Genomic DNA, 27,982 nt, shown 5'->3' with positions numbered 1-27,982 from the left:
GGCGGCGGCCGCACTGCCCGGTGCCGCCGCGCCCGCCGCTGAAGCGCCCACGGCCGACCGGCTGGCCATGATGGCGGACAGCGCTTCGTCCACGCCCATCCCGGACGGGTGCAAGGCGATCCCGGGCGGTGGCGGCTGCTGCTGCTGCTGCTGGGAGGACAGGGGCGGCTGCTGGGGCGGCGGCTGGACGGGCACGGGCGGACGCTTCATCTTCGGCGGACGACCCAGCCGGGGACCATCTCAGTCGCGGGAGCGCCGGGGCCTTCCGACCTTGCCCTTGCGCAGCGGCGGGTTCGTTTGGCTGTTGGTCGTCTTCACCAGCTTGTGCCAGTCCGGCTCGCACACCAGGCTGCCGCCCAGCATGTAGTACCGGTCGCCCTGCACCAGATGGCTGCCGCACTTCGAGCACTGGAAGCACTTGAGATGGAACACGTGGTGCTGCGGGACCGACTGGCCGTTGTTGTTGTTGTTGTTGTTATTGTTGTTGTTGTTGTTGACGGTTCCGTTTTGATTGTTGTTGTTGTTGGCGGCGTTGTTCAGGTTGTTGTTTATCGTCGTGTGGGACGTCGTTCGCATCACGAACTCGTTGGCGGGTATCGTTTGATGGCAGGCGGAACAAGCACCGGAACCGAATAACCTGCATGAGCGTGGGGAGGTGAGAAAGAGCGAGAAGAGATACGGAATTTAGTAAATTAAGATTCGAAACTATGAGAAGAATTATAATAAAAAAAAAACACTTAAAAAAGACCACTAAAAGAGACCGACTGTGGAAGGGGATAAAAACCACAAGGAAGCGCGTCCAGGCGCAAACGGCATGGCACTCTCGCCTGACACTTACAACGCGCGCCAAACTGTAAACACCGGAAGCTGCGACAAAAAAACCACCCACCTTTCCCTCTCATCGCCACCCACACACAGTTAAAAGTGGGCAGGCGAACGAGGAGCGAAAAAGCAATCGCCAAACCAAAACAGAAAATCACGTCCTTGGGCGACACGACGGAACGCGCAAAACAACCACCAACCTCTCCTCTTCCCTCCCTTTCCTCTGTACCACCACAGTTTCGAGTGAGCGAGCAAACAAGGGCCCGTTCGGGGGGACAAGTGCGCCATGATCTTGGGGCGGGAAGTTTGCATCGTCGTTTGTCGTTCGTGTCGTGTCGCCTTCCGTTTTCGTTTCCAAGTGTTTCCTCTCCCAGCCGTGGCGCTTTTGCCACCACCCCGAGCAAGACCGCCGAGCTGAACGGACACGCGGCACACGACGGCTGTTTGTTGTTTCCCATCCTTTTTCCAGCGAGGAATATTCCTTCGCCCCATGCGCTTGTTTAATCGTGTTTTCTCCGTTTACATTTTGTGCAAGCAAGCAGAAACCGGCAGAGGGGGGAAGGGAGTAGCACACACACACAGAGACACACCTCGACCTTATGGTTTTTCTTTTGCCATTTCCGGTTGCTCCGGAGATTTGTTCGGTGTAAGTGTGTGTGTGTGTGTGTGTGTGCATTTTACCTTTTATACTATGTGTGAAATGAGTGGTTAAAGAACTGTTTAAAGAAGAAAAATATCATTTGTTTTAACCGATAGCCTGCTGCTCCTCATTACAAGTGTTGTAGGCCCCAAAAGGGCTCCTATGTTCCTTTTCCTCCTGCACTTATTAGTGTGCATTGCTGCAATAAAAGAGTTCAAAAGCAGCTCTTCACGAATCAATGGACTTCCTGCACTTGAGGAAGCCTTCAGCAGCGACCAGGAAGAAGCGGGCAGGACTCGTTTGCTCCCCTTTTGGGCATGAAGCGGCCGGGAAGAAGGCGAACTGAAAATCACTTATGTAAATCGAGTCAGGTCCACAGCACCCCTTCCGTACCGCCAAATCAAACACTCTCCCTCCACTTCAGCACACACACACACACATACAGTGCGGAGAAGCACTAACAAGCACAAAAAAGCCCCCCCGCATCGTTCCCACACACACACATCAAGCGGTAGTGAACCGGTTGACGGGAAATTACGGGAAATTTGTTTGATCAACTCTGTCAACAAGCATAACCAAACACACAACATACACAGCGCCCTTACCGACACGCACACCCGCACACACACATACAGTGCACAGTCGAACAGATGCTGGGAGTCGACCGAAAGGCACTTCACTAAAAGAAGAAGAAGCAAAAAAAAAAAAGGGAACAACCCCACTGGAAAAGAAACATCTTCTCCGTCTCAGTTTTGCATAAGGAGTTTTGCCATTGAGGTGAGGCAAAATGGGGGGCAGTCGGAGCGAGAGTGGGGAAGTGTTGTGGGTGGTGTTAAAGTTGGGTGAAAATTACTTCGACAAACAAGACGCCCGTCTCTCGCCACACCGGCTCGCACGGTGGGGGGTGGAAAGTGTCGCCATTTAACAGTTTATAGTCCGTAGTTTGGAGTTTAGTTTACTGGTAAGAGGGAAGGTAGTAGTGGTGTGTGTGTCGCTGGAAGGTACTGCATTTGCAAAATCTCTTTATCGCATATTGCACCGGGAAATGCGTAATCAATGTTGTGGAAAATGTCGTTGCAAAGAAAAAACACAAACCGGAAAGGAAGAGATTTGGGAAAAAGGAGGTGGAAAACCGAATGCCATGACAATGTTTCCCACCCATACCACTAATGTGACCCGGACCCTGACCGGAACCGAACCAACCACAAGCCCACGAGTTGAACATCATCATGCAAACGGTCGTTAATTAAGGAACATCGGAGCGGAAAGCGGGAGTGTGGAGGGGGCGGACTGGTATCGAAGGTTCGTCGGAACCGAACGGGTCGTTAATAATTTCTAAGGACGAATAATCTATCGCAATTAGAAGCATTATTCTTGTCCGCTCCCCCCGCTTGTTCCTCCCTCTTCCAAGGCTTCTGTCCCTTTCTTCAGCGCCAGGCGAAAGCATAATTGAGTCATTGTTTGGTCTCTAATTATGCATGGCCCTATGCAAACATCCCATTTGGCGCTCCTTTTCATTAGGCGAAACTTTACCCTTTCCCCATCAATCCCCATCGTCCGCTCCTGTGTGGCTCGAGATCCTATTGTCGGGGGGGGGCCAGTAAAGGTGCGAAAGTTAAATTTAATTCCACCCTGCCGGGCCATGCCGTGCCAACACAAACCCTCCGCCCCATTGAGCAAGACAATGGAGGACACCGGAGGGCGGTTACCACCCACACAGCCGAGGCAAACATGCACACAACAACGCGGCCTCTCTCTCTCTCTGCCTCTCTCTTTCACCTCTTCTAACCCGGGCGGACAAACGGAAAGGGCACGTTCTAAGCCCTCATTAGCAATATTCCGTTCGGTAGTTTCGAGTTTAAATTAACAACAACCAACGCTTCATTTCAGGTCATCGGAGAAGTCGTCGTCGTCGTCGGCCACGATGGAGGGACGCAGGGAGACGTGGGTGAGGGGAAGGGGGGCAGTGTCCTTAAGCCACACGCCGCACGAAATCGAGTTCCAGGCACGTAACACACAGCACACAAAATGCATCCTCCAAGAGTGCCTGCCGAGGCTCGAAGCAGGGCGCGGGAGGCCACCGCGTGTGTCCTTAACGCCCGTTGCCCAAGCCGCACGAAGTGATGGTTCGCGGTTCTTCGGCTTCGGGTCACGTCAAATCTTTTAATCCTCTCAGACACCTGCCCTCGGTTGCCTTCGGTTTGCTGCCGCCGTGCTCCGTGCGCCACCACCGTTATGTTGAGCTATTTCCTCCCCAGATGGGGATAATCAAGAGCGAGAGAGAGAGGCGAGAACAGGTAAAGGAGAGAACGAACACCTCCCCTCTCTCTGCCACACTAAAACCACAATGAAGCAAAGGACCAAACGAGTAAAATGAACGATCCACGCCGTACCCCGCCGCCACACCAACTGCCGACGGGCGGGTGTTGCCAATTAGTGTAAGTTTTAGTTTAATGCCTCTTGCGGATGTGGCATACACACACACACACACACACGCAAGCGACTGTTTAATTTAACTACATCTAGAGAGAGTTGCTGGAGTTGTGCAGGTAGTAGATATTCAAGGAAACCAAATAAATAACGTTGAATGTTATCTCAAGAGCCAATTATTTGGTAAATGATTGTATGTTTACCATGAAGTTTAAGTCTTTTTGAGTGTTATACAACGTTTAATTAACAAAAAAATGTCAAACATTTGAGTCTAATCGAGATTTGATACCCTATAGCTGCTGTTAATGTATGCGTTATCAAATTGCTCTGCGAGTTGTGGTCAGATAATACGCTTCTACTGCTATCGAGACAAAAATCACCACTATTATTATAGGCCACTATCGCCGCAAGGCTCCATCGATTACCCGATTCAACAAACGAACTCAATCCCACCGGGCGAGACTTCATCGTCGAGCTGAGCGTAATTTTCCACCATGCAAATCGCACCGTACCACAGGAGGCCTCTTCTGCCCGTGAAAATGAATGCACCTGTAATTTCCACGCTCACTATTCCTGTCGCTCTTCCCAGCCAATGTCTACACTTTCGCACAGCCACTATCAAATATCAGTCCTCGGGGCGAAAGTGTCCATGATACGCCACACGGTGGAAGCGGCGGTTGATGCTGTCGAACATACACAGTTTGATGAGCACAGACAACGCGCTGTCTCTCGCTCTTTCTCTCCCTTCAAAGCCCTCCAGCGTTAAGTCTAAACCGAACTCTGTGTGTGTGTGTGTGTGTGTGTGTGTGTGTGTGTGTTTTGCAGAAGATCTGTCAGCGCGGCGGATGGGGACCCCAACAGCGGAAGAGCTTCATATTACCCCCGCGGCACCGCAGTCGCTCTTCTATTGCCGGCCGGCTGCTACCGCCTGTTTGCCACGACGGGTAATTAATTTGTTAATTAATTAATTAATAAGATAAGTTAATTAAAGAACATGATAGTCCTCGGGAAACGTTCGCTCGCTCTATCTCTCTTTATCTCTCTTCATCGTTAAGGGGGAGGACTGGGCGGCGAACACAATGCGCTAGGATAATGAGCGCGCTGCTGACAAGGACGCGCCGGTCGGCTGTTGTTGTTGTTGTTCGGGTGGAGAGTTTGTGTGTGTGTGCGTGCGCGCTTGTGCGCTTCAGGTGCAGCCACCACCATCCACCACGGATGATCTGTTTGAGGTCGACACGGCTAGACACGGCACGGGGAGATGATTGAGAAATTAAAGAAATGTGCTCTTTCTACAGCCCGGCCGCCCCTACTTTGCTCACGTTTTAGATTTCCTTCTTAATTAGTGGTTCCGCACCTTTACGGTGTTGCACAACAGACAAACACGTACACACATACATGTTAGTGTTAAGGTTGGAGGTCGTTAGCATGCTTCGCATGTTACTGTGTTATCAAACAGCGAACAGTTCGACGAGAAGTTCGACAAACTCCCTTTCACTACAACACGCCACCATGCGCATCCATTTTGGGGCGCAGAAAGCACGTGCGTTCGCTCCCTTTTGGAGAACTATTCCCGTCGATTTCACACAGAAACACCACTGAGCCGTAAAGTTTGATACACGCGAATAATATTGCTCAAGTGTGTGTATGTTTAATCACAACCGCGTGAATACCAAAGAGGAAACTGTTTGCTTGCTTGAGCCTCTTCAAAAGTAACGAATGCATTCAGAGGGAAGTGATACGTCGCCATAGAAGTACCTTTTGGCTTTATTCCAACACTTCATTAGGGAAATTCCTTTCACGCAATGCTGTAAGCTGCCATGTTCTCATTACGAAGCATACATAAAACCTCACTAAACGTTGCATAAACATATTTAGCTGCCGTTTAAAAACAATCTCGTCAACAGAACAGGGGCAAGAAGCAAGCAGGATTCGCTTTTTTATTTAGAGACAAGCAAATCCATGCAAACAAAATCACGACCAAACGAACGAACGAACCGAAGCTGCAGGTAAATGTTTCGTTTCGTGGAAGGCAGGAACGTGCCGAATAAAACGGAATCTGTACGGAAGCGCCAAAGTGTTTCTCTCTGTGTGTGTGTCTGGCTTTTATTTACCAGCATAAATCAAAAAGCACTGGCGTTTGGCTGATTTATGATCAATGCTGTTTACCTTTTAGCATCCTTTTTCCCCCCGCCATTTGGAGTGGCACAACCAACACGCTTATGGGCGATGGTTGCAGCAAAGCAGCAGGGGAGCAGGGACAGCCCGAAATCAAACGAAATAATATTGAAATAGTCAAGCGCGAAACCGTGAGCACGCGAATGATGATGACAATGCGCGCTCGGCGCGTTTTTTGTCGACACCCTCTAACGATGGCGATGGGAGGAGAAGCTTCACGGCTAGTGGTCAAAAGAAAGGATAAAGGTGGGCGGGGGATGGTGAATTTGCAAACCCAAACGTCTCTAGAATGCACCACCGAAGCCGAGGGAAAACTTTGCCGCACAAGAAAAGCCATCTGAGCGACGACAGCGGCGACGGGACGAGACGAACGCGACGTGATTTGCTACGATTTTCCCCATGAAATCACAACGACGGGGACGGCAATGGTGTCGCGCAAAGCAAGAAAATAAACAAGCAGAGTTGCTGCTGCTGCAGCGGAAATTCACGTTCACTTTAATTTTGCACGCTTTGATGTTGGGTGTTAGTTTGATTCGATTTTCGGCGCAGAAGGAGGTGCTGAGTTTGTTTTCACCTGATCGAAGGGTCCTTTTTAAAAAAGAAAAACCGAATTGATATAATCCGTACAAACACATACACACCCTTAAAAAAAGGGACGGCGTCAAAGGGAGAAGTAATAAAGCAAGGATAAATGAATTCATAATGCACAATCGCTCGACAGGATCTCATTGACAGCGATTAAGGATCTCTTCTTGAAGGGAACAATATGCACTACCCCCCCCCCCCCCCCCCCCCTACCACTTGTGCCACACCAGCGTACTCCACCGTGCCATTCATTCACCGACACCCGCCGGGGTGCAAATCGGGGTAACACACCCGGGCAAAAGAGAAATAGAAAATTTGACCAATTTACAACCCTCGTTTTCTCCCCCATGTGGCTGAAATCGGTACCGGCTGCTGGTTCGCTATTTTTGATGAGTGAAGTTGCCTTTTCACATTTTTCATTTTTTCAGAAAGAAACAGAGAGAGAGAGAGAAAGTGAGACCCGGTGATGATGAAGCGAAAGAGAGCAACCATCCAGCCGCAATCACAAAGCGCACGATCGTTAGCAATAATCATCCGCGGCGGATAAGGAACAAGTGAGGAACACAACAATAATAATAATAATCATCATCATCATCATCATAACGAGAGCGGCAGAGTTCCGCAGCCACCGTAGAAAGGGGACGCCAGCAAATCTCTTCGGCCGGTGGGGTGTGGTGTAAGACCGCTTTAAACCTTGATCTTTCCCGCGGGTCGCGTTCGACGTTGGTTGCAGCAATATCAAATCATCGGCGACACAAACCTGAAGCCCGGAGATAGCGAGCGGGGCGGCGTTCGGTGGTGTCTGCGGTGTGTGATACCAACGGCAACGACTAACGATGCCGATTATTATCATTATTATTTTCATTATCACCATCATCGTCATCAAACCCGGGGCAAAGGAGGGGACAGAAGCGGACAGGCCGGGCCATTATCATTAGGCCGTTGCCGTTGACGAGTTCGCGGGCTGTTTGGATTTGCTTTTGATTATTTCTTATCCAAAAGAGGAACGCGAGACAGTGCAGATTTTATTTCTCAAAGCGTTCAATTTAATTATTTAACAAGATTGCATTTTAAATTGAGCCGCTAAATTATGCACACACCAGGAAACCAGATTTGATTGTTTACTTAATGCTTCATCTAGTCGTGTCATACATCCAGCACGCCCGGAAGTTGCTTCTTGTACGATTAATTTAGTTCGCTTTTCAAGACTCGTAAACCTCAGCGCTGATATCACAATCACAGCTTAATTGTGTACATCTTCTTCGACGTTCTGCCTTCTGCCAGTCGCTGCCAAGAAGATGAGCCCGAGCAGTCTGCAAGGCGAAGGCAATGCAAACCGGAAGTGAACCACATACAAACACACTTTCACTCAAAGCAACGAGCCACGAGTTCTTTCTCTTTTTCTCTTTCTATCTCTCGCACGACCTGCTGACTGCCAAAAGACGTATGAATGAATTTGTTTGAGAAGGAAAAAACGCACTCCCTCCGTCATTTCCTCGCCATGTTTCTTATTGAATGATTTTTGCTGCTCGCTTTTGGGGGCAAAAGGAAGAGTGAAACGAGCTCGTAGAGTTGTCTCGAAACCAATGAATCAAACAAGCATCCATCCCGTCCCAAGCCAACGAGGCTTCCCTTCGTCAAGGTTGTTACGGTTGCTCTTCAGCTTGATCGAGTAAAAGAAATGCCAAAAATGCGACTAGACGACGACGACGACGATGACAACACAGAACACATGCACGACACATACAGCGTGTCGTACTCGCCGCCACCCCTCAATCACACACTATCACATCGACCAGCAAGCAGCAAAACGTTCACCACCATCGAAGTACGAAGTACGGAGATGACTCCAATTTTCTCCCAACTCTCTCCCCTTCCCTTTCTCTTGCCCTCAGTGTGCGTCACAGAAATTAATGTGCCATAGAAAAGTTGAAGGAATAGAAAATCAAATACACAATTGTGATTGAAAATCATGACACTCGCACACAAACACACACACATGCACACATCACACATACACACGTACAAACGGGTGACATGAATAGGGCGAAATTTTCGTCGCCAACTTGCCGTCTGCGGACGAGCGGGATGCAGCCGGGTGCGCCCACTGACGGACGGACGCAGCAATCAGGACGAATTGGAGCTTAAATGAGGAGCGAGTAAAGGGGGGAGAGACAGGACGAAGAAATCATGAAACAGACGACGTGCAGACACACAGGCCAGATCCATTGGTGGGGTTGGTGCTTGGGACACAGGGCGGGCTGCCGTTCAAGGGAAAACGCATTTGGCAATGAGAAATGGAACGATGATTTATTCCTTTGTGGGAATGTGGACAAGAAGTGATGTGTTTGATGTCCAAAATGTGTCCTTTTTTGTTTTCCATTTTTTTAACTAACCGTTGACTTCTTCTTTCCACACATTTCCACTTTGCATTAGGTTTTAGTTTTATGAAAATAGTGTCATTCTAAGCGTCCAATGTGTGGCCATGCCCACTGTGATCACTCATCAGCTGACGCTTTGAAAGGGACAATCGGACCAAACTACCTTTCACTAGCATCCCTAGAGAAATGGGGGAGAACAGCCAGCAACAGATACGGAGGTGTGGATATTCGAGCGGAGCAAAGCATGAACACATACAAACACGTATTGCTAATGCTTGAAAGTGGTTTGGCAATGAAAATTGATTGAAATCATGCGGTCATGAAGTTAGCGGGTGCTATTCTTTCTCTTGTCCTAAACTAAAACTTGTCTCTTTTGTAAAACGTACACCTTAAAAGTGCTTCAACTAAATTGCTCCAAAGTGTACGTTTAACGAGCTTAGAATCGATCTAAATTAATTAGAAACCCGGACGAACCACAGCAAATAATTTGCACCCAGCTGAGTATAGAATTTATCGTATTAATTACTCGCTTTGCACTGCACTCATGGTAACAGCGGACATTCCAGCACATAGGCGGAACGCACCCTTAAACACACACACCTTCCACGCAAACAATCGCCATCGGTTCGAAAAGTCACTGCTGCTGCTGCTGCTGCTGCCGGTTGCTGGTGGCAGGTAATTTGGAAATGCTTACACGACCGTTTGTACGCACGCAAACCCACCCATATCTCCACCATGCGTATGCGTAAATAACACGCAATCACTGTAACTAAGGGTGGCTGTTCGTGATTGGAGAGGCACAAAAAAAAGGATGGAGAAAAACAGAGCACAACGCCAAACTAAACGCTAAAACGATGAATGAGGGGTCGGTTTCGGGGGTTTGTTAGCATCGGTAGTGAATTTCACTCCGATCATTAGTGCCGAATGAAATGGTTGGCTTCAATCCGGCACTTGTTATCATTCTAATAGACCTGTTCTGCCTGCCACTTCTCTTATCCCCAAGCACGATGGGGCCGATTTTCCATGGAGGCGCATGGTACTTCATGCAAGCCTGGAGCTCTCCCTCTCTCTCTGTGTTTCCCTTACACCCATGTTGCGTCCGTGATCGTGATTCGAGACGAATCGTTTCATCATGTGTGAGTGTGATGCGTCCACTACCTTTCGTCAATTCAATGGAATTTGGAGCGATGGAATAGTGGGTGCCGGAGACACACGGGAGGAAAGGATTACATGTACCAGGGGCCAGGGCTACCGCTTTTACGCATCCAATTTGAGCTGGCTCCATCGTGCTCTGTGTCGTTGTGTGGAAGCGTTTCCACTTCCCTCGGCGGCCCCCGCGCTTCACCCGTGCCTCAATGAAATTGCGTACAATCAGTGGAAATGATATTTTTCACCCCCAAACCATATCCCTCTGCTACACCCATTTATCATCACTTAAATTAATTTTATCGGTTGTTTCGGTAGTGCTGCCACAGTTAACACACGCCGGGAAGGAAGGATAGGAAACAGGAAGCGACGCCCCTCGACAGGACACTGTCGAGTGAAAGCGACAGTACAAACTTACACCGAGCAAGCACCGAGAGCCGTCTCGATATAGTTGCCCCGGGTCGGGTCGTTGAGTAGTGTGTGAGAGCCTCCCACACTGTGTGCGCTGGCTCCGTCCATCCTTATAGGCTCCGTCTGTTAGCAAATTCACTCAAAATAGATCATTGAGAGAGGGGTGGGGGCGAAAAATGGAGGGCACACCGACGTTCCCCATCTTTACCCCAGCTTTACATAGGTTATCCTTTGACGCGCGCAAAGCGAACGGCACGGACAATATAAATTGGAATGATCGAAGAGAATTGAAATGGTTGCTAGCGGTCGTCCCGGGCAACTGGCACACTTTGTGTGTCTGCATATGACTTGGGAGCTACGAACGAGCAGCAGCAGCAACACCACCAGAGTAGGAAGCGAACGATTTGCACAGCTACTCGCCACACACACACTTACACAGAGCGGGAAGAGAGGGTGCGGCTCTGGGCTGGTGAAAATTCATTAGAGATTATAGAAATGGAAAATGATTGCAACAGTGTGGCCGTTGCCAGCAACAGTGGCGGGACACACAGCAGAGATGCAAGCAACAGTCTCGGACTCGAGGGCAGGGATGAAGTCCGTGGTGGCAAGACACTCAAAACCAAGCACCAAGATTGGCGGCACAGCATGGTACTAACGTATCAGAAGACGTCTTTGTTTTCTGGCCTCGGCACGGGTACGGTGGAAGGCTTGGGAGCAATTTTCTTCCAGCGTGGTTTTCCACCAACTTCCAGCCAGGGACGTTGTTGCAGGCTCCCTCCTTCGGGTTCCATTTTTCCCGTTTTTCCTTTTTTCTCTCGCCTTCAAACCTCGAACCTTGTCTCTCGTGTCTTCTTCGTCGACACGAGACACCGAAACCTCCTCGGACGGGGGAAATGACTAACTGTAATGATGATCAGTGGCTGGAGAAAACCGCTACACCCGCCGGCTGCCATCTTCCACCTCCCTCCCTGTCTGATTGTATGATGATGATTCCATGTTGAGCTAATTTTGCTGATTGAATTTAGGTTCATTTGCTGAAGGGATTTTGCGGGATTGAATTGATGGTGGAGCCGGCACCACAGCAGAGCTTGCGTCCCCCGTCTTTGCTTCATGCGTCTTTGATCGAATTATCGCTCAAGGAGGGAGCAGGAGGCGGCTGCAGCTGCGGTGTGAGCGCGTAGGAGAGAAACAGCCCGAACAGACTCTAGCAACAGGATTCACCTGTTGGGCTGCCGGTGTGTTGATTGGATTGCGATGAGTGCCGTGGGGTACTCACATCCATTTCACAGTCCTGCTGCGACAGAGCTTGTGTGTGTGTGGTGCAGTTTAAAAAAAAGGAGAATGTGTTGGAGGGTATGGAGGAAGGTTTTTGCTTCCTGATGCTCTATGTGCCAGCCAAAAAACGAGGTGGGGGAGTAAGGACGAACTACGGAACCGTAAGAAAGGTAAACAGAGTTAAATTAATTTAACACCACACGGGCGTGTATTGTTTTTGTGTTTGTAAACACATTTTCTGCTCAATTAGATTTGAAAGATGGGTCGTTTTTGTTGCATTTTTGTTGCTTTGCGAATGTTCTGCCTTGATAGATAAAGAATTGAATTACTGCTTCACAGAACGATGGGACGATTTCAGTATGAAGCTTTGCCAATTGCATACATTTAGGCGCATTTCATTCGAAGTTTAATTACGAACGTTTCAGTAAGCACCACGGACAGGAGGATTTCAATTTAATAGAGGAAAACTATCCACATTCATATTCTACATCTTCTTACCCAAGCCAAGAACATTGCTTTCCTTCAGTGAGTTCAGTGTAAGCTTCTTAGAAGCAAACGTTTCACGCAGCGTTGTTTACTGACCCTCAGTTCTGAATTAAACCCCAGTCTAACAAACACCACTATTAAAGTTATTTTACATTCCTATCGAAGATATTCGAAACAACGCATACAAAATAACCTCCTTCAGTAACTAAGCTCTCTACCATCTTGCCTCTTCCATTTTTAAAGTGGCCCACAGCGCATGAAAGGTATGGGCGAATCCTTCCTGCTTTCCTCATTAGTCGCTAACGAACCAATCATTCAGCAACACAATTTGCGTGCCCCGGAAACAGGAATCGTCCTTCTGCAGGCGCCTCTCTCTCTCTCCTCCTCACACAGCTGCCAGGAGGGAAAGGTAGGTAAGCGATATACATACACGTACCACCACCAACGCACCACCATTAGAGTGTCGGTTGGTGCGCGCTGGATGCGTGGTTGCGATCGTTATTCGAGGAATTGTTTTGCATTCTTGCGTGGTGTGCCCTTTTTTTGTTGCTTTCTCCTCCAGTGCTCGATGTCATCCCGGGGACCTTCAACAAGCAGCTGCTGAAAGGGAGCAAAAATACACCGAAACGTGTCGAGCACCAAATTAAAACAAATCAAAATGCGGCCAACGAATAATGACCGTGTTGATTGCCGAAAAAAAAACCCCAACCAACCGACAGACTTGACGAAAGAAATAATAAGACAGTCGAGCTGTCTTATTACATGTCTTTACAGGGTGGGACGCACGAGGGGATAAGCGTACAGCGGCGTTAAGCCCTTTGCAAATGGGCACGCAACGGTCTTGGCAGCACACATTGTGCAACAATGTGTTACCCCCCGAAACGCACCATCATCGCACCACCGACTGCCCTGCCAAACGATCGTGCACCGTTCGATTGGATCGTGGCCATCAGTCGTGGTCGTTATTTATGAGATCCAGCGACCTGAGCTCAAAGAAGAAGCTCGCGGCTCGCGAGCCCAATAATAACGGTGTGCGTGGTGCTGGAAGGTGCATTCGTTTGATTCCTTTCCCCCCATTTCGGAATTCCTGCCGAATCGTTTTATTTGCGCACCGTATCGATTGAAGGCTGCCGCTTTGTAGGAGTTGTGATGCGAGCGGGAAAGCAATGATTAGCTGTCGATAATGAGAGGCCCTCGCTTCATTGGGCACCACACCGAACCCGATCCCTTTCTCCTTGTTATTTATGCGCTCACTTCTGAGCTGGTGCCTAACAAGCGCCAAAAGAGGCTGCCGAAGAAGAGCTTTTATTTAATCAAAAGATCAGCCAACGAATCGACTGGGGGAAACAACAAAAAGTGATACGCAGGGTCAGACACACACACACACAAAAAGATGGCCAAGAACTAACAAGTCCACGGACAACTTTGGAGCCGAACTCGCAAACAAATCGGAATGTGCAACTGTGCAATTAGAGTGGATCATGCCGATGCCGTCTTCGTTGGCTCCTTCTGCTCCTTCGCTCTTGCTAAAAGTTGGTCAAGTTTCACGCGCGTTGGCGAAAAGGCGGGCGCGCTTTGCCGTTTTGGAATCGCAGGGGAAATGAATTGTTGCTTAATTTTCCGCCTATTTTCTTTCACAACGCCTTTCGTAACAGTGCGCGCGGGATGGACGCGTCTCGCCGCTGCTTTGCGGTTGTGCCTGGATAAAGTTCAAGACGCTGAGAGGAAGAGAGAGAGAGAGAGAGAGAGCGCGCAAACACCAATGTTCCTTTTAATTGGGTCGTAAGATGCACGTGTTCTTGAGCGTTTCTTTTTCGATAACTCACACCAATGGAAAAGAAGAAAGAATTTCTTAAATCGATAATACATCAAGCAGCTTCCAAATGCAGTCTTTCACGCCTTACGGCTCTCCAAGGGCAGCAGAAAACAGCTTTCTCCCCGGCTCCAATTACGTAGATCACACAAAGCGTGTAATAGAAACAGCTAGCACTCCCATTGGCACTCCTGTGACCATTGCCATGAACCGGAAAAGTGGCACCAACAACCGAAACACACTGCAAAAATGTTGATTTATTTTGAGGACATTCGCTGGCCGGACATTCCCCCAACGAACCCACGACGTGCTACACTTTCTGTTTGTTGATACAGTTTCCTTTCTCTCACATTCGGTTTGTGAGTATTTTAACCTTTCCCGAACCGACAGTTACATCAAACCGAAACACATATGGAGGTGGAAAAAGAGCTTCAGATTCACTTCCTTACCTCTGCGGCCACCACCGGCGACCGGAGAGCAAAAAGTACCCATCAAGAACAAGTTTTTAATTCCTCTTTTAAACGCTCTCGAACACAAACATACACACAACACACACAGGCGGTATTCGGTCCCTTGTTGGTGGTAAAATACGCGCCTTCGAGAGGAAACAGCTGGAAGCTGGGGAAGCATCGAAATTAGAGTTCCCCGTGGGATTGAACCCTGCACCGGACACCGCATCGGACCACACCAATGCACACACAGACACACATGCGAGAACGGACAAACCACGAGTAGAACGAGAGCCACAGGGCAGCTCCGGTTACACCACACCAAGGGGCAGGAATCCGCTTGGGGAGAAAAGGGATGAGAGAAAACCAATTACATTTCGTCCACCACATTCGTCGTCTTCGTCTCCGTGTGTTGTAGGTTGTAGCACAACGTAACATTTCCGATGCTGCACACACACACACACACACGAACCCACACGACTCGGACAACAGCGGACGCAGAGAGGCGGGGCAGCGAGGCGGTTCGAAATTAAGGAATTATCCCTCGTCTAGGAATAACAGGCATAACGAAGACGAGGGAAAGAGCGAGAGAGCGACGGAAACAGAGGGAAAGAAAGAACGAAAAACCGATTCGTAAGTGACAGCTACCGATAGTACCCCCGTCAACCCTCGTCAATTAGAACCCGAACCGGCGAGACGTCAAAATTCACCACGCCATCGAAATTTTCCCTCTCTTCCTGGTCCTCCTGAGCGGCTGGAGGGGCAAAGGTCAGGAGAATGGGGGGGTCTGCTGCCGCCGCCTGCTTCTCATCTGCAAGCTGACGTGTACGTGGATGTGTACGTGGTGTCTCCCCGCCCGGTCTCTGGAAAGGGTCGGAAGGCCACCAGAACCAGCCAGCTACATCTTCCTCCTCTTCATAACCCGATGACGAGCGAGGACGACTGGGGGGCAATGAAATTGACTCGATTCCAACCAACCAACGCTTCAGAGACAGTGAGAGAGAGCAAGCCATCAAAAAAACAATAAAAAATTGCACATGATCCAAGGGGGAAACGAAAATGGCGCACAGGAGTGTATAGTTTTTTTAAGGAAATTAAATTTTAACCACCTTTTCCTGCTTTTTTGAACGTTTTTACCCCCTCCATTACACTCCCAGTGATGACGATCGTTTCCATTCTCCTGGGAGTGAATAATTAAATTTGTTCGATCCCGGGAGTGCCCTCGGACTGATTAGAAAAGGGTGTGAGGGTGATATACCTTGTCAAGGACGTGTCCTGCAACGAGCGTCCTGTTTTTTTTTTGTGCATGGTTGGCTGTTGTTACTGTGTGCTCTCTTTCCCTCTCTTTCTTTTCCGTCACCCACCCCGTAACGAACGAGTAATTGAAATGCAACGCATGAGCATGTCAATTAAGTGCGCAAAACCCGGAAGGATGAGGGAATGCTGGCGACGTGGGCACGGGCTCAATTGATCGATTGATTGGTTCCATTTTTGTGAAGCCGGGGAGGTAAGTAAGGCGATATCTTGATTGCTTTACGAAACTTTATTACATTTTTTGGGGTGAAATGGGTCTGTTTTTTTGGTTGTTGTTGCGAAACTCACTTCAGCATTATATTATTATCTTCTGTTGGGAAAATAAAAGCACCAAATTTATGCAACCCGTATCGATTCGTTCTAAACAACGGAGCACACTCGCAGCATGTTGTTCCATATCCCAGTGAATGTGCATTTCAACGGATTCGATCAATGGATCCAATATGACATAGTTTTGATCAACAAAACCACATACAACGGGACAGCCGTAGCGAAAAGGCTAGTTGTTTTCCAATTAAGCCAAAATCAAATAACTAACCACTCGTCGTACAAAGCCGCTTCCACGGCGGCAGGATATTCGGTTTGCTGGTTTGAAGTTTTTTTATTTAGCTGCTAGAGTTATGTTTTGATGAGTTGTGGCTCTGCATTCTGATGAGCGATCGTAGGGAAGAGGAGGTACACTTTTTTAGCCGGCATTTTGTTTGCCAGTTGAATCATTCATTTTCTAGCGAAAGTCCGAGAGAATAGAAGCCAATATGTAGAATCAGCAGCAGCAGGGAGTGGCTCAACATTATTTTTATTATTAAAAACCCTCTGTGCTGTGAAGCTCATCGCTCTGTTCGCCCTGGCCACGTGGCGTGTCTTTGTAGATTTCATTAAAAAGTAGCTCAACAGATTGTTTTAATTCATCGTACGCTACCCAACGGTTGCATCTAACGCTCTACCAGTACACCGAAAGTCCGAAAGGCTCACAGAATGCTTTAAACTAATTTTGTAGCAAACACAGCAACACTGCACCCAACCCGTTTTTCTAAGCTGGACCATCCAAACGCTCATGTCGAGTGCAAGAGAGTTCGTTGTCGAGAGGAATCAAATTAAAAAATTCATAAATTGCATTCGACCCACTGCGGGCGCCGCCGGGCAAGGCAACCAAAACTGCCAGCCCATCGATATAAAAACAAAACAGCTGCCTCCTCTCCTGCTTCTACGGAAATGCGTGTCGAGTGAGCGTGTGTGCGTGTTTGTTGGCCCGTTTTTCGAGGCCCCCAGATGCAGGAACGCCTCGCGAACTCAAGTGCCCTTAGCCACGTTGCGCGTTAGTGTCAGTCATTCAGCTCAGGCTCGATTTTGGGCCCTCCCCCGTGAGTGTCACCCGAGAGAATGACAAAAAGGCACAATCGGGGAAATTGGGGTGGAGCTGTCCCTCCCCGCGCCTGCTTCATCTAAGCCCGTAACAAGCCGAGAATGTTTAGAGGTCCTTTTGCTGTTGCACACTAATTGGAATAGTCATGCGGAGGGACATAACACACACACGAAGAGACAGAGCGGTTCCGCGCGTACAAATGATCGTATTGAACGCTTTCAGCAGCAAAAAAGGCACACCGAACAGTGACCAACAAACCTTCCAATCGATGGCGTAGCGTGCCCAATGTGTGTGTGTAGTGCTGTTGTTGCCTCACACACTTCCTCCTCTAAGCTCTTATCATTCGGGGGGGTGTCGATTGGGACTTTTTTTCTCCCTCCCGTTGGGGGAGGTGGGTTGCAAGGCGCCACACCAGCGGGCTCCGAAAAGGATGCGGATTAAAACAAAAGATTGATTGAATTTCTCTGACTTCATTTCGGCGCTGCACTCTGCCCTTGCGCCCGCAGATGCAGCAGGGACACAGTGTGTTGAGTGTTTGGCCCGGAAAGAGCTTGCCGCGAACGCCATCGTTTCGGATAACAAGCGGATCCGCGCCATCGGCAGGGCTTGAACATGTTGGACACAACACAGCACACACAAAAACGAGCGAGGATGGAAACTAACGGAAAAGGCGAGCGAACAAAAAAAAAAACGACAACAGGGACGCGCGAAAATCCGCAACAACGATAACGCGAAGCCGCGCGGCACAACTATATACAACTAGAACAATTTGTGTTATGCGCTGCCTCGCACTCAGGGCCGCTTCATGAGCCAATTTCTAGAACAAATTTTAGGCAATCCAGGGCGCTACGTGCTACTACGCACCACAACAGGGAGGGGGGAAAATGCCCCGATAAAGCTGACGGACACGGCAGCGAATAGTACAGCCGAGCATAGAACCAATTCAGGGCGAGAGGTGGGTCAGTGATTGATTATGACTAGCCAAACAATTGGGGTAAACCAGATTGGATCTCTTATCCTTCTTCCCCCAACACGTGTGTGTGGGTGGTGGAGCAATAAAAAAAAGGAAACACTTCCCAGCATGTGTGTCTGTGTGTGGTGTAGTATTTGTTTTTAGCGACAGAAACAAGCGCCAGCCCAGCAGACCGAGCTTGCTGTTAGAAATATCGCGTTGACGAAATAATTGAATATTCTAGCTGATAACGAATGCACCCCGATGGTCTTTTTTTTTAAATATATTTCCCATTTTCATATGTTTCGTCGCAGGTGGAGGGCTTTTGTGTTGGCGCCATTCTTTCATGTTTAGAAATTTAATCTTGTTTCTGTGGCTTCGATCGCTAATTGAAATCGGTTGCATTTGTTTTGCAAATTATTTTATTGCTGCAAAATGGATTCCAAATCAATCTTAACGTTAAATATTATCGAATATGTCTTAAAACAACAAAACACTATGATTATAAATAAAAAAATGCATTATCACACATGCAAACTGCTATCACTGATTAATGGAAGTATAAAACAATCAACACTGATGATCAATGGAAAAAGAGGCAACAATAAAGCAACGCTTTCTTCTTCTCCTTCAGATTTCAATTATCGCGAACAAAACAGACGACTTGTGATTGCTTTCATTAGTGGAAACTCTTCGATTGTGAGAAAGGAAGGATTGAGAACAGTTTCGCCAGCAGCGTTTGAACAATTCGCACATCAACACAGACACGCAGAAACTCTTTCCCGCAGCAAATGTAATAAATAATAACAAAAAAGATGAGCATTTTTTCTCTTCCTGGTGCGCACATCCGGCTGATGATTATGCTTTTTTTCCATTCGGATTTGCTTTCGCTCCCCCTTGTCTCTCGCTTGTTATTAAACGTTTCTCTCACCGACCCACGAAAGCCCGAGGCGTGCCTAGGTGTGCCAGCTAACAAGAACATTCATTATCCTTCGCATGCGATTGTTCTTGCTCTTCCTTTTTCCTTCACTGTTGCTGTAAGGAAGAAAGAGGACCCTCTCCTACAAGGCTCGAAGGAAGGAGTTCTTATCGGCAAGCCCTGGAGCACCGCAAAAGGATACAACATCTTGGACCGTTTAATCCCGTTTGTGAAGCAATTAGTGCGCGTCCCGGCACACTTGGAGTACATTGGAGGTTAGAAGCGAACGGATAAGATTACACTTTCTGCAAGATTTCCTGTTTGCTGTGCAGTCATTAAACTATAGCACAGCCAGCACAACACAAACGCTTAAAAGTGGCAATGCAATATACATCCTCTCCAATGCTCCAATGCAGTGCGATATCTCTCTAATCCCTCACGAAGTAGATGTGATTTAAAAACAAAGGTACAGAGTGTGGCTGACCAATTATGCGCACTGCCATCGCTCTGCAACCCGCCGCCGGCGTGCAATTCTTCCTCTGCAGTAAAAAAAAAAACGATTTATTTGCTTTACTGCATCGACAGGCCCTTCTGGGGCCCATCAATATCGTACGTGAGCACCCTTCATGGTCATCATCATCATCATCATCATCGACGTGATCGTGCCACACCATCGATATCGAGCATCGTGAACCCAATAGAAACGATTTGTTACAGCATCGATGCCCGCCCGGTGGCAATGGCACGATGCAGCTGGGGCCCCAGGTTGAGGTAAGTAATTTAATTAATGTAACCACAAACATCCGTAATTATACACTCATCTTTCCCTCTTCTGCGCTCCCTCGAGCTCTCTTTCTCTCTGCTGCATAGCATCATCCCACGCGGGAAGTCAACCGCTGCAACAGTCAAAACCGATGGCTCCAAACAGGCCCCGATACAGGGACGGCAGTCCTCTCCTGCTCGCCGCGGGCTGAATTGAGACGCAAACCCACAATTTGTGGCTACAATGTTTCAATTTGCAGCCGCCGGTGGCTCAAATTGGGGGTATATTTGCTAATTTGAGCACGTTTCGGATTCGGGGCCCATAAAGCGTGGCCGCTCGGAGGAGCACGCAGGATGAGGCAAAGGAGAAGCATAAAAAACAGCTCAAAATACCCCCCCACACACACATACACAGACACTCCAAAGCCCGCGGAACGACTGTGTAATGCTGGGAAGAAGTGCCGGAGCCAGACAGCAGCATGACGGATGAGCGGCGGAAAGAGAATTCGATGCTCATTACGGTGACGGCGAAGTTCACAAACCGTTTCGTTTGTGTGTGAGTGGCTGCAGCAGCAGCAGCAGCAGTCACTCTTCGCTCGATGCAACGGGGCAAAAGGGGAAAAAGGGCGTCCTCTACCCCTTCTGCGCGCAGTGGAGGTTCTTTATCACACTACAGCGGCGTACGATTACAGGACATGGGGGTAAAAGGGAGTGGATTCGATCCAACGTCGAGCTCGATCGCTTATCGCGGGTAACATTGTACCCCGATTTTATCGCGCAGTTGTGCCGAACGCGCGGCACAAGGATAGATAGCGATTGGTTTCAACCGAACATGGCTAATGAGGGATAATTAGCAAAGGCGAAACGGGATAGATTATGCTACGCGATTAACGGCCGGGCAAAAGGGAAGCGCCATTTCCGTGGCGTTTGGACAATTTTATGCTGCTCAAAGTTGGCGGTATTAGGCAAGTTCAATTAGATTGCAAAGACATAGAGGTTGTGCTGTGTGTATCAATTTCCAGGCCCTCTCATTTCATTAGAACCAGCAGTACAAAACGCCAAGCGATATGATCAAAAAGTCATTAATTTTGTTGGATCTTGCTGCTCTCACTGCTTTCCAGAAAGAAAAAAAAAACAAACAGCTCTGTTAATTAGTACAATGTGAACTACATTTCCAATCCCCTCCGTTTCATTTGTCAAATTAAGCAACATTTCGAACGGATATCGCCCTTTTACGCCGTTCACCGTCCGCGTACAACCTTCGCGGCTGCAGCGCGGAACCTTAAGAACCACCGGCGGGTTTTCCAGTTTGTTTGCTGAACCTCTCCCGGTGCCCTTTACACGTCATCGTTTATCTCTCACGGTCCTCTGGCTCTGGCCAGTCGGCTGCTCGCAACTGCATCGAGCCAATCGCCGCCGCCAGAAAACCGGTCCCAATCCCCCAAAGTCGAGTCTGCATTTTCACAACTTGTTCACAACGTGCACCCACACACACACACTCACACACCCTGCAGCCGTAACCGGGCGAAAGGGTCAAGACGCGAGAGCGTCAGCCCAAGACAGTCCCGTTCATTAAGCGTGCACTGATTAGAGCTGTTTTAATTTGCGCAATACGCTTCGACGTGTTTCGTGTGTTCTCCTTTCCGTCCGCGTGCGAACGAAACGCCGTCGACGTAGAGAGAACGACATCAACACACACACACACACACACACCATACTAGAAGAGAAGGGTGGCAGAAACAGGAGAGAAGAAAACAAACGAGTGGAAATAAAAGGTCTCTCGCCTTCCGAAAACCCTTTGAGGATTTTGGTGTGGGGAGCGAAGCGGGACGCGATACATTGTAGCATCATTAGCGGGCAAGGGCAGCGATGTATGCAGTGCGGACGTCCCCAGGGTCGTCCGATTGCGATCATATCGCGGAACCTGGAGATCGATCGAATCGAAAAGCTTCCCCCCCCCTGGAAGACGGGAAGGTGAAATATGATGGCAATCGAACGGTGCTGCTGCTGAAGATGTGTCTGCTACAGGACCGTTGATTGATGGCAGAGGAACGCCAAGGAACCAGGACGAGCGCAAGCAGTTTAAGCCATCATTAGCGAAGGTGCCTGTACTGCTGCTGCTGGATTGATTCGCTGTTATGTATTCCTTATCTGGCCCTTCGGGGCAAAGGTGCAACGATGCAACAAATGTTCAAAAACTCGCAATTGCAACACCCAGAGATACACAGTTTCAGCTAATGAAGGAAAGGACACACAAGCGGCCCCTGGATTTCGCATAAATATATTGATTTCGCATTGCGTCGTGAGTGTGGTATGCAATTTGCCCATCCCTTCTTGTTCCTGCTCCCAGTTTGGTGTGTGCATCGCTACTCACCTAATCGCTACTGATTACGAAACATTGTTCATGTCCAATGTTCGTAATTGGTAGATGCGAGACCATTGTGTGTTTGTATGTGTTTGTTGCGTTTAGGTTAAAGGCGAAATGCAACGCGCAACTCTCCACACGAGCTTTACACACAGAGGCATTTGCAACATTTGCGCACCGGTAATAAAAGTCTTCTGCACGTTTGCGTGCGTGTGTGAAAGAAACAGGGAGAGCGAGAGCGGCACAGCCAAGAATCAATAAAAGCAATGTGCAATTAGGGATTGCATTGTTGCTTGACGGGCCCGGCGACTTGATGAGCGCCGTTTGTGGGTTTTTGTTGCGACGAAAGAGCTCCAATATCTCGGTGCCGTCGCACGCGCGCTAATGAACCGCCGGCCCGGTTGCACCGAAAAAAAAGCGGGCCGAAAGAACAAAACGAAGGGTGTAAAACCGGGGAAGGGCACAATAAACATCTTGATTTGAGAACTTCGGTGGCGGCGGTGGCACTCGAGGACAGGATTCAAATTAGGCACAAGTCTTGATGTGTTTTTTTTTTTTTGTTCGTTCCTTCCGGTCCCTCCATCGAGCATGTGCCCCTGGTGTGTGTGTATGAGAGCCTTTTTTGTCACGCGAGTATCCTTTTTGACATCATTAGTGACAGTGTCGTTGCGAACATCATTAACCTTCACTGTGTGTGCGTGATTTGGGGTTAGGTGGGTAGGTTAGGGTGAGAGCAGGCGAGAACGTAAGATGAGAAAATCGGAAATTTTTGGTCTAATTTTGCCGCTGTGCTACTGTTGTATTCGACCAAGCAGGAGTCGTTGCAATTAAATTTGATTCAAAAGAATGTTAGAGCTTCTTCAAACATAATGCATTAATGATCTTTGATCGTTTGCAGATGAAACATGAAAAGATTACTAATTTAATTAATTGAACCAACATGAAAGTTCGAACCAACATGAGGCGAAATGAGGGCTTGATGTTCCTTTGGTTCTTTATAAAAATTCTTCATTTAACACTTAAACAAAACTTGCTATTTAAATGCAATAGAACGTTCCACTAATTTCTCCAAAACAAGATCCGATTGTGAAAACCATTATCCACTAAAACCCTGTATGTAGCTGCTTGATTGAACGTGTAGTCGCGATGTTTAGGCAATAATACCAAACAACAACAACACAAAAAAAACCTAACCTAAAACGAAGGTTCAGCTGGCACTCACCTGCACACACACGCACACGGCGTTGGCAAGAAGGTCTAGTATGAATCATTTCGCCATCCGTTTCCGCAAGTTCAACGGTAGTAAAGCGCCTCCCGAAGAAAGGGCGGTCAACCTCCAACACCCACCCAAATGGAGGCAGGAGCACGGGCAGTGCTGCATGGGCGGGGGGGGGGGGAGGAAAAGGGTGCTAATCGAGCTGACGATGGGCTCAAACGAGCGTAAATGGTGCAGGATGCGGCAATTGGGGAGCCCCGAGGAACGAAGCCCTGAAAGCGCCCGACTCGCACAACGATTGACACTTCAACCCCTGGGGGAGAACGTACACATCCGAGGCATACACATAGAATGTGAGTCAACGTGTGTGTGTGTGTGTGTGTGTGTGTTTGTGTGTGAAACGGGGAGTTCCTGCACGCACGCAATAACGTGCTAGTTTCGTTCGCATGCCGCCTCGGTCTGGGTTTTGTAGGTGGAACACTAGACACACGCACCTCATACGAACTCACCGACGACTCGTGGTTCAACGGTGACGATCCTAAGAATGAACCAAGACGTACTGGTAAGCTTGAATGCATTGAAAAGTTTATGGAACAAAGACGACAGCCAAATTGTGGACAGGAAACAATCATTTTAAATTGAAAATCTATCCGAAGATGGACTTTATGGCACAAAAGAAACATCCAAATGCAATATCTTGGAATGCTGCAGACCGCACCAAAGCAATAAGCTTTTATATAATTAATATTGCCCATTTCACATCGTTCCCAAAATCCCTTAAGACCCATCCCGAAAGCCTTGCCGAAAATGTTGGAAGTTAATTTAGCCAAAACTTTTCAACTCACTCTTCCGGCTGCGTCCACCCGCCGGCTAGGACGAAGCGTACCGCTGCTGGCGGGCTTAAGGCTAGGTCGTCACTAGGCAGCAGTGGCGGCGGCGCCGGCGGCAGTGCCACAGCAAACTCGTTTCATCTATATGCTCATGTTGCTGTTGCTGCCAATGCTGCTGCTGCTGCTGCTGTGGATGCATGTGGGTGGCGGTTCCCCTTCGCTTCCATTACCATTACCATCACCACCAGTGCACGAGAGGGATGGGGCACCCCTGTAGGCACCCGGGGGCCCGGCCGCTACACCCGAAGTGAGTGAGTTTCTAATTGACATTTTCTTAATTAAATTAGCAGTATTATGATTCAATTACTCAGAGCAACGGCAGAGCCAGGGCTGTTTCTCATGCGCTGCGGAAGATTGAGAAACGATCCAGTGCTCATGAAGGGCACGACGCTGCATGCAGCGGGGTGGACCGCGCGTGGGGTTTCCTTTTGCAATATAGTCCCCCCCCCCTCTCCCCGTGGCTCTTCCCCACCATTGCGTTGCGTGTGTGTGTGGGTCCCCCCAGAGTGATGTGAGCTTTGGCTTTAGCAAATTAGAAAACGAAAAGGCAACCCGAAAGCGGATCGGGATTAGTGCGAAAGCACGCAAACACGTACGACCAGCACTGCACATACAGCAGTAGCAGTGAGAGAGAGCAGCAGCAGCAGCAGCAGCAGAAAGGTTCAAGCAACCCGTTTTTAAGACGTACAAGAATCAATCTTCTTGGCCTACGATCGGGATGGGTGGTTGTATTTCTTTCCCTCCCTTTTTTCCTCCCTGCACAATATTGACGCACGAGTTGCTCAAATAATTCCTAAAAGCGTCACGTGTCGGATGGAATTGAAACGTTGCAGCAGCAGCAGCAATAGTTGTTCTTATTGTATTGTACACTCACACAGAGAGAGATGCCGTAATCAAATCATTGTCTATCTTTCAGCCGCACGCGACCACCAAAAATAAGGGGGAAGAAGAAGGGAAGGGAACCGAAATAAAACTCCATTTCCCCCCGGTCGAACTGGCGGCGGACTGGTTTTGGCACAATTCCGCAATTAGCTTGATGCAGTAATAAACTAACAAAACGGGGTGGACTGCACCATGAACAAGCAATGGCAGATCTCTCTCGCTCGCCCGTCAAGCAGTCAGAATGTGCAAGCGAGGCTTGTATCGTGTCCGGGGGGATGATGATGTTGCTCCCTTCCCCTTGCGATGTTGGAATTGGAAAGACGGCACTTATTCTCGTTTGTGAAATTGCTCATAAAAAGTGTTCCTTCCTGAAGTGAAGACGACGGCACCACGACCCGAAGAATGTGTTTTATACTGCATTTGGAAAGCCGTTCGTACGCATCAGTGTGTTGCTTTGTCCGTAGCACTTAGCTTTAATTATATATTTATGCTGAGACACATAAACAAGTGTTCAATGCAAATGCCAAGCGAAACCACAAGGAGGGGAGCAGAAATACATTTCAAACCGAGCGAAGCTCAGCTTTCGTACAGGAACATAAATCGGAGCTGCAAAGACGTAAAAGAAATCCTTCTTCGAACTCTTGGCTCGCACCGTGTGAGGGTATCATGTTTCCACCTTCACAAAAATGGGAAAGAAAACACCTTTTATTTACGGTAGACAAAAACCCTCCGTGTACCAACCGCACACAAACGCACACAAACTGTTGTGGTTAGACAATGGGTGAGTGGGGAGCAGAATTTTTAAACCACAAGACGCGTGCACTTGTGAGGATTCGATTTTGGAAGTTTTAAATCGCCACCACGCAACGTCGTTCGAAAGAACCCCTGCTGACATTGATTGTACGACACGCGTGCAGACATGTTTTTATGTTTGGTGTTATGAAGAGATTTTTTATGGTGTTTTGAGACGATTGCAATAGAAAAGAGAGAAAGCCTAACCCTCAAACACTGTATTGAATTACCAAACACTCAAAGGAAAAGAGGCTTAGCTTGGAACAATGTCTGAATGTATTCAACCAAAACTTCAACAATCTCGTTTCAATAGTTTAAACTTAAACAGCTACTAACCTGGAGTAGTCGGCTTTGCAGAGTATCATGCCGCTGCGCGTGTAGCAACTGGAACCGATATCAGCCAGCATCGCACCGCAGCAGGAACATTTCAAGCAGGAGTTGTGCCAATATCGGTCCAGCGCGTGCAGAAAGAAGCGTTCCGTGATTTTGCCTGCGTTTGGGGGAAACGGAGGTGAAACGATCAAACAATTAGTCACGACTGCTAGCGGGCACCACTTTTCCCGACCCCTTTCCTGAGCCACCCCTTCCACACCTACCTCCACATCCGGCGCAGTGTTTCACCGGTCCACCGCCGTTGCCGCTGTTCATCTGATGGAATCCCTGCTGCCCGTCCATCTGGCTGACCATCGAGTTTGGACCGCCGCCACCACCACCACCACCGCCGCCACCACCACCGCCGCCGCCACCCCCACCGTGCCCATTATGGTGCGGAGTTAGCTGCGGGTAGCTGCCGGCATTGTCCGGGCTGGGCGAGTGTGGCGAGGACAGATCCGAGTACGGATGGTAGTGGGGATTCATTGCTATTGAGGCGGCCAGCTTGACGGATTTTGGCTGACGCGTTTGTCGTAACGGCGTGTTGGACGGCCGCGACAACGCACACGCACACGGGTGGGTGGGTAAGGTAAAAAAAGAAGAACTACACGGACACACGGACACACGAGGATTTTCCCGTCGAATGGGAAGCAGATTAACGCTTTTCACTTTTCTGTGTTTTTCTCCTTTCCACTGTTTTCGTTCACTTATCGGAAGAAGCAGTTGATGCACTTGATTCGACACTACAGTACAGCCACACAAAAAGTTGTAATTAGAGATTTCGGTTCGAGGTTTTTACACTCATTTGCGCAGGTTTTATTCTTGATTCACAACACATTGAATTGGCCACTCTTCTACGTTTCTGCAGTTTTCACCTACGAGTCTGAAAGAGAGATAATACAAATATTATTAAACGGGTCATCCACTTCGGTGTTGGTGATTGGATGCACAACGGTCTACTCTTCCCTGTCTCTTTGTTAAACTCCCTGCTGCAAAACTACAAACGCTTCATTCATGGCAATGAAATCACGCTTTACAAAACAAAACAAAAAAAAACCTGCTAAACACACAGAGCCGCTGTGTAAACTGCAAGCCCACTCCAAACACCAAACGGACCGTGTGTGTTCATCAGCGAGCACACCCCATTGACGACGCTCGTCCGCCCGACAATCGAACTTATCGTCACTGAAACCACCAACAGTAAGAAAAGTGCAAACAGCAGATAAATGCAACCTCGACGACGACCGACCGACCGACCACGACGACCGACGTTGCAGCGGCAGCAAACAACAGCTGCTTCGAATGCACTTTTTGCCCCTCAACTTCGCTGCATTCGCAAAACTATAGCTCACTTCCGTTCCATTTCTTATCGAATCGAATGGGTATGAAGCGGTCAAAAAGAAGAAGAGGAAGAAGAAGAAGCAGACAGAGAAAGGGAGCGAGCGAGAGAGAACTGGACAAGTAAAACTGAGCGAGCAAATAAAGAAGATAAAACGCGTTTTATCGTGGCGCGTTAGGTTAGGTCTGCTCACCCTTGCGCTG

At 48.6% G+C, this 27,982-nt stretch overlaps 1 protein-coding gene across 1 annotated transcript; it reads right to left on the bottom strand.

The window, feature by feature from the left end:
- Nucleotides 1–240: 240 nt before the first annotated feature.
- On the bottom strand, nucleotides 241–26,926 carry LOC120956454 (LIM domain transcription factor LMO4). Its single transcript, XM_049608884.1, has 3 exons — nucleotides 26,665–26,926; nucleotides 26,405–26,558; nucleotides 241–637 (listed from the first exon to the last, which is right to left on the bottom strand). Exons 1-3 carry the CDS (start codon nucleotides 26,924–26,926, stop codon nucleotides 241–243), a joined length of 813 nt encoding a protein of 270 aa, XP_049464841.1.
- Nucleotides 26,927–27,982: the final 1,056 nt, after the last annotated feature.

The sequence above is a fragment of the Anopheles coluzzii genome, chromosome 3, assembly GCF_943734685.1.
Source record: "Anopheles coluzzii chromosome 3, AcolN3, whole genome shotgun sequence".
Lineage (NCBI taxonomy): Eukaryota > Metazoa > Arthropoda > Insecta > Diptera > Culicidae > Anopheles > Anopheles coluzzii.
Note: the sequence above shows the minus strand (reverse complement) of the source record. Positions and strands in the feature narration are given on the sequence as shown.